The sequence below is a fragment of the Eschscholzia californica genome, unplaced genomic scaffold, assembly GCF_041429995.1.
Source record: "Eschscholzia californica isolate CP2 unplaced genomic scaffold, dmEscCali1.0.p SCAF_1, whole genome shotgun sequence".
Classification (NCBI taxonomy): domain Eukaryota; kingdom Viridiplantae; phylum Streptophyta; class Magnoliopsida; order Ranunculales; family Papaveraceae; genus Eschscholzia; species Eschscholzia californica.
In genome coordinates, this window is record NW_028238198.1 from 65,044,315 (window position 1) to 65,051,058 (window position 6,744).

Here is a 6,744-nt window from a genome sequence, read left to right on the forward strand (position 1 = left end):
GACGTCAAACTAAAAACTAATCGAGAAAAAAAATACCAGCTGGTTCAACACAACCACAAGCTACAGTAGAGCACATTTCCAATTTGCTAATTGGATACTTAGACGAACTCCTTAAAAAACTGAATAGCTCCTAATTGAATTCTTCCTCGAAATATGTCTTTACAGCTCAAACCTTAAGTTGTATGTTTCAAATTAATATAATGCAGGAAAATCTTTTTGGTATCACCTAATATACTCGTCTAATATACAGTTTCGATTACCCATTTGAAGAATGACTTTTTACCAATTTCGCTAGATATACTGATTTTAGCAACCTAAGTACGGATATTTATTTCAATTTGGATAAAAGCTATTTTATGTTGATTAACTCGAAAGACAATAACCAGATAGATACTTTTTACCTGTGGAAGTTAACCAACCTACTTTTTAGCATCCTTAGATGCAATTGGTCGTTCAATAAGCTATTTTATGTTAATTACCTTGAAAGACCATAACTAGATGGATAATTAGTTAAATACTTGTTTGAGCATTACCAAGAATGATGATGAGAAGACATGAGGGAGATTCACCGTGAAATTACTACTTGGACTCCCCATCTTCATCTTGTGACCTTGTAATACGACCATGGACAACTGAAAAAAGTAAAATACTACCATTGATACTTGTAACTACGTAGAAATTTGACAAAATAAAACTATAGATTACAAAGGAGTTTTGGTTTGTGTAATTCAGGTTCAGATTAGATTGTAAAATTAAAAAGTTTGTGACTTCTAAATTGAAATTCTGATTTTGGAATAGCTGAAGAAGCTAGTGCTTTTGTTGTAATGACGCTTGAACGTGTTCCCATTGGTATTTGTGCTCAAGGTGGTGTTGCTGGGATGGGTGATATTTGTTGATGCTCAGCTATTGTTGTTGATTTCTTTTTTCTGGTTAGATCCTCTATGTAAACGATGTTTATCTCTAACCAGATCTTTCGTTGTTCGCCTAACACATCTTTTCATGTTTGTGTAATTAAAAGCTCTCAAATTTCATTGATTTTCCCTTAGAAAAAAAATCATTTTTTTTTCAGTTTGGATCCTTTATATAAAGGATGATCTATTACTAATTGGATGAAGAATATATGTTGAATACGTTGTTGATGAGTTTGCTTGTAAAAGCTCTGAATTTTTTTTTTTCTTCAGGAGACCATAACTTTTTTCTGGCTTTGATATTCTATGTTGATGTATTTTGTTGTTTATAATAAGATCTAGGCTTGATTCACTTAACGTATCTTAAATTGATGTTCGATTAGTGAAATCTTTGAAAGTTTATTGGTCAGATCTTCTATGTTAATGATTTTACTATCTAATTTGATATCATGAAGCTCGATGATGGAACCAAATCACAGAGACAGAGAGAGAGATCGTGTGTGGTAGTGTTGATTTTCGACAGAGAAAATTGCCAAGTATAACTAGAGGTCGAAAGTGCAATATTAATTATATAAGGGTAAATTAGGCATTTCTTAAAAGTATAACTTTAGAGACGGAATATCCTGTAGTGATTCCGTCAAAAGAGAGTCCAAAGTGCAACTATGAAAAAAGGGAGTCCAAGCAGCAAGTCAACTATGTAAGGTTACTTAGCAAGGCCAGAAGCCCACATACAAAAGAGGCCCAATCAAAATTGAAGTTTTTCTCAGGAATGAGGATCTCAATGATCGAGATCTCCGTCAAAAAAGTGAACCCCTTTCCCTCTGTTTCTCTCTCTAAACTCTTTTGCTTCAGAAAAGATCTTCGACTCTCTAATGGCGGCAACACTATATCGAGCCACAACCAGTCCTATTTCAGATAAAACAATCCCCAAAATCTCATCTAAAGATCAAATACGAAGAAATTTCATCAAAACACCGTTAAAAACCAGTCAGAAATGGTATCGAAATGTTTCAATGAAGGTGTCGATGCATGGAGAGAATAATAACCTAGGTGATAGTGAGAAGAAAGCTCGAGCTATGGAGTTACAAAGGATTTATGAAGATTCACAATCACTTCCAAGTAAGAAAGAATCAAAATGAAAGAAAAATTTATCTTTTTTTATTTGTAATTCATTTTAATTTCTTGATTTTTTTTTTTTTTTTTTATTATTCAGAACCTCTATCTTTGAATGATTTGTCATCGACTAATGTTGGAAATAGATCTCCTCTTCGAGTTGCTTATCAGGTTTGGAGATTAATTTGGGAATTGAAATCTTGAACCTTTTAATTTGAATGTTCTTAATATGGTAAGTGGATTTTGAATAAACAGGGAGTTCCAGGTGCATATAGTGAATCTGCTGCTGCTAAAGCTTATCCCAATTGTGAAGCAGTTCCATGTGAACAGTTTGATGTTGCTTTTGATGTAAACCCTTTTCCTCTTCATACTCAACTTTAAAAATTTTGCCCCTTTGTTCTGAACTTTGTCAATTTTATTACATGAATGTTGGTTTTCTGGTATCTATTAACTACTCAATTGATTGCAGATCACTTAATTGTGAGAAAGGTTGTGATTCCTGACAGAATTTCAGCTGAAGTTGAATCCATAAAAATACAAAGAGATGAGCAATTTGTAGATGGATTTCACAATAAGAAATGAATTACAACTTCTCTCAAGTACTCAACAACCATCTCTCTCTTTTAATATGAGAAAACCATAACTCTATGAGGTTGGGAATAATTGTGTTCTTATTTAGAGAGAAGAAGTTGTAATTCATTTCTCATAAGTAAAATCCATCTACCAATTGCTCATCTTTGTATTATTATCAATTCAGCTTTAGTTACAATTGAGTTTCTAACATTAATTCCCTAAATCTTGTTTTAGGAAGTTTCTGATTTAGGGCTACGAATATGATCCTTTGTTTGACACATCTCCCTTGAATCCCGGTCGAGGTATGTGGACATGCAGGATTCTCTCTCTAAATCCTTCCCGTCCACATACTGTCACCGGCATTCCATGGGGATATGCATAGGATCTTTGCTGCTAGGATTGTTGGCCCTTTATGGTTTCTTAGTGTCCACGTGAACACTTTAAGATCATCGATTTTAGGAAAATTTGTGGTAGCTTGTTGCTAGGGAAGATTTGGAACATTTCAGACCAACATTCCCAGATACTCTAACCCCCCTTGCGTACCATGAACCCGATTCTTCATACTCTTTTTGGGTGGATTCGAAATCAGTACCCCAAATTTGGCGTACCAGATTCTTCAGTCTTAATGAACCCAGTATCTTTGTAAAAATTTACAAGATCCACTTGTAAGGTAGTTAACTACGAGATCTTTTATTCAATTAGTTAAGATTTTAAGTTTTATGGAGATATAATGTTTAAGTGTAGTTGTATCCATCATATATGCATCACTAAAAGGTTATCTTATTTAAGAAAATAGTCCAAAAAGTACCTAAGAGGTGTAACCTAGCATACCGACTGTTACGTGATAGTGTATCGCGTACCGGTACTTGTACCACGTACTACGTACCGGAGCGATCCACTTACCAGGTAACACCGTAACATTGCTTCAAACCCATCTAGCTTCCGAAGAATGTGCCTTTTCTAACATTTGCTTAACTATTCTATGATTATCCATACCTTAATACCAACATCTGGTCATCTGTATATATATATATATATATATATATATATATATATATATATATATATATATTGACTTTTTGACAAAGAAGGAATGTTCCATGGGGTATTCTTGTGAAATTATATTTGGTTTTCTGTTTTCTTCTTGCAGGCTGTTGAAAGGTGGCTTGTTGACAGGGCAGTTTTGCCAATTGAGAATTCCCTAGGAGGAAGCATACACAGGAATTACGACCTTTTACTTCGCCATAGCTTGCATATTGTTGGTGAAGTAAGACTTTCCATAAGACATTGCTTACTAGCAAATCATGGTGTCAGAATAGAAAATCTCAAGAGAGTTCTTAGCCATCCACAAGTAGGTTTCCATTCCCAATCTTCCGTACTTCCGTTTATATATAATATCATGGTGTATTGATGATTTGAAATATATTTCAGGCTCTTGCCCAGTGTGAGCACACTTTAACAAAGTTAGGAGTCGTCAGAGAATCTGTGGATGATACTGCTGGAGCTGCTCAAGTAGGTTTATATTTGATATTTTATGCTGATATGGTTATATGTTCAATTCTTGGTGCATTTTGGAAAATGAATAGCTGTCTGTTTCCTCAATTTGGGTTCTTTCCATCTTTTGTATATAATTAGTGCTCGTTGCCTCTCTATCTAGTTTGTTGCTGCCAATAAACTTCAAGATGTGGGAGCTGTTGCTAGTAAAGGTGCAGCAACTATCTATGGGTTGGATATACTCGCTCAAGATATTCAGGTTCGCATAGTGTAATTCTTGGTGGTATGATTAACTTCTTTCGATAGCAGTAATGAACATGTTAACTTACTGAGACAATCCTGTGTAGGATGATCCTGATAATGTTACTCGGTTCTTAATGTTGGCAAGAGAGCCTATTATTCCTGGCACCCACAGACCTTTCAAGGTACCCCATCTATTACTCAAGAAATCACAATCAAGGATTAAATATATTTAAGCTCACTCAACTTTTACTCTCTTGTTTCGACATTATTTCCACAATCTTAGACATCAAGTGTAATTTATGCATAATCTACTGAGTGTTACATTATGGATATTGTTTTTTTATCCATCAGACGAGTATAGTTTTCTCTCTAGAGGAAGGTCCTGGCATGCTTTTCAAGGCACTTGCCGTTTTCGCAATGCGGCAAATCAACCTTACAAAGGTAGTACGGTCACTGGATATACCTTATCTGATCTCATATTGCATGTCATTATATTGCCTAGATATTTAATACTTTTATTGTTTATTTTTATTTTGTATTTCTAGATAGAAAGCCGCCCAAGTCGTGAACAGCCCTTGCGGTCATCTGATGACAGCAACGACGGATCTCTAAAGTGATAACTGAAACCTCTATATATATTTCCATTTTCCTTTTCTCTTCTATATATTCACAAGTTTCTATGCCATAATTTTGATCTTTTTTGTGTGTGGAGACAAGCTTTCTATTAGAATAAACAGATCCTAGGACAGTTACCAGTTGTCTGATAATGATTTACGTTCAGGTACTTCGACTATCTTTTCTACGTGGATTTTGAAGCATCAATGGCTGATCCAAACTCACAGAATGCACTTAGGCATCTAAAGGTGAGATTTTTTCACATCTCAAGCTAAAGTGGTTTAGATTTTTTGAGTTCACTAAAAGATATTAAAATTTTCACTGGCAGGAATTTGCAACATTCCTGAGAGTGCTAGGATGCTATCCTACAGATAATGGTACAGCATAAATGACCTCAAGGTAAGTAACCTTTCATAGTTAAGATAGTAGTTTTGTGTTGGCTATGACTATCAATTTTGACGTAGGTTAAAGAAACACGAGTTCCTTGTCTCGTCATCTTATACAGAGTTCAATTTAAATTGTTGTCATATACCTTGATCTTTTTGCATTATCTTGAGAAATTCGGCTTGGTTAGGTGATACCATTTGTGGTGATGTATGAGATTATCGCCTTTAATTTGTCTTCAGGGGGAGGTAGGTCATCGAGCGTAGTGAAGAAAGATTGATGGACTTCCATCAAATTTTGAAATGTAAGAATATATTTAGTAGGTCAGAGGTTTCAGATTGAAGATTGTTACGTGCCTTAATTCCCAAAGTACAATAGAGTAAAGTATCTCCAATTTCGTTCTTTCACTTTAGTACTAAAAATTAAACTGTTTTTCTGTTTTGGGCATATATAGAAAAAGAAGAGTTTGGTGTAGCTACATATTTTGCTACTGCTCATTCAATATATTCTGCATTATCCTGATGAATTTTGTTATCTAGTCGAAATTTTGACTTTCATTGAGTTTTATATGGAAATGTGAGTGTTTCTTGGGTGTTCTTCTCGAGAACACTGCATCGTACTGGGTGGAGGGGGATGTGCCAGACGGCAGACGCTCCTGGTGGTCGTCGTCCCAAAGCCAAATGGGATGGCCCGTCTGGCTTGTAGTGGCCCGTCCTACTGGCCATGTCTCCAATTTTGAATAAGTTGGTCTGATGACTATATGTTCAGGGGCGAACCCTAGTAAATCATATGCTCGATCAAGTAAACATCGGTTTCACGACATATAGCGGGATTATATGATTGCAGGGGGCGAACCCTAGTAAATGATATGCTTGATCAAGTAAACACCGGTTTCACGACAGCGATTATATGATTTCAGGGGGCGAACCCGAGTAAATCATATGCTCGATCAAGCAAACACCCGTTTCACGACATTTAGCGCCGTAAAGTAACAGCGATTTTCCAAATTTCCGAACTTCCACAGTGCTTTCCAAATGTTTTTGGGTCGAAATATGCTTGATCAAGTAAACACCGGTTTCACGACAGCGATTATATGATTTCAGGGGCGAACCCGAGTAAATCATATGCTCGATCAAGCAAACACCCGTTTCACGACATTTAACGCCGTAAAGTAACAGCGATTTTCCGAACTTCCACAGTGCTTTCCAAATGTTTTTGGGTCGAAAACACCCGTTTCACGACATTTAGCGCCGTAAAGTAACAGCCATTTTCCAAATTTCCGAACTTCCACAGTGCTTTCCAAATGTTTTTGGGTCGAAACAGACTGGGGTCGGTAGGGAGATGAACATCCTGCAAGCATAACATTCTCTCTTACACCAAATTCAAAAACAAGACCCACCAATAACAACTCAAA

The 6,744-nt window shown here is 35.9% G+C and overlaps 1 protein-coding gene across 1 annotated transcript; it reads left to right on the forward strand.

Moving 5' to 3' along the window:
* The first annotated feature begins 1,633 nt into the window (after positions 1-1,633).
* On the forward strand, positions 1,634-5,856 carry LOC147568275 (arogenate dehydratase/prephenate dehydratase 2, chloroplastic-like). The gene is made up of 12 exons (XM_086654733.1): positions 1,634-2,027; positions 2,122-2,192; positions 2,277-2,369; positions 3,745-3,945; positions 4,026-4,106; positions 4,252-4,347; positions 4,436-4,513; positions 4,683-4,772; positions 4,877-4,944; positions 5,113-5,194; positions 5,275-5,345; positions 5,573-5,856. Exons 1-11 carry the CDS (start codon positions 1,781-1,783, stop codon positions 5,332-5,334), a joined length of 1,167 nt encoding a protein of 388 aa, XP_086510859.1. The 5' UTR covers positions 1,634-1,780; the 3' UTR covers positions 5,335-5,345; positions 5,573-5,856.
* The last annotated feature ends 888 nt before the right edge of the window (positions 5,857-6,744 follow it).

What these genes read in the sequence shown, in the direction of transcription:
- LOC147568275 (XM_086654733.1), top strand. Translation starts at nt 1,781, where the DNA reads ATGGCGGCAACACTATATCGAGCCACAACCAGTCCTATTTCAGATAAA. An exon ending in GGCAAATCAACCTTACAAAG is followed by an intron (nt 4,773 to 4,876) that starts GTAGTACGGTCA and finishes TTGTATTTCTAG; the next exon opens with ATAGAAAGCCGCCCAAGTCG. An exon ending in AGCAACGACGGATCTCTAAA is followed by an intron (nt 4,945 to 5,112) that starts GTGATAACTGAA and finishes ATTTACGTTCAG; the next exon opens with GTACTTCGACTATCTTTTCT.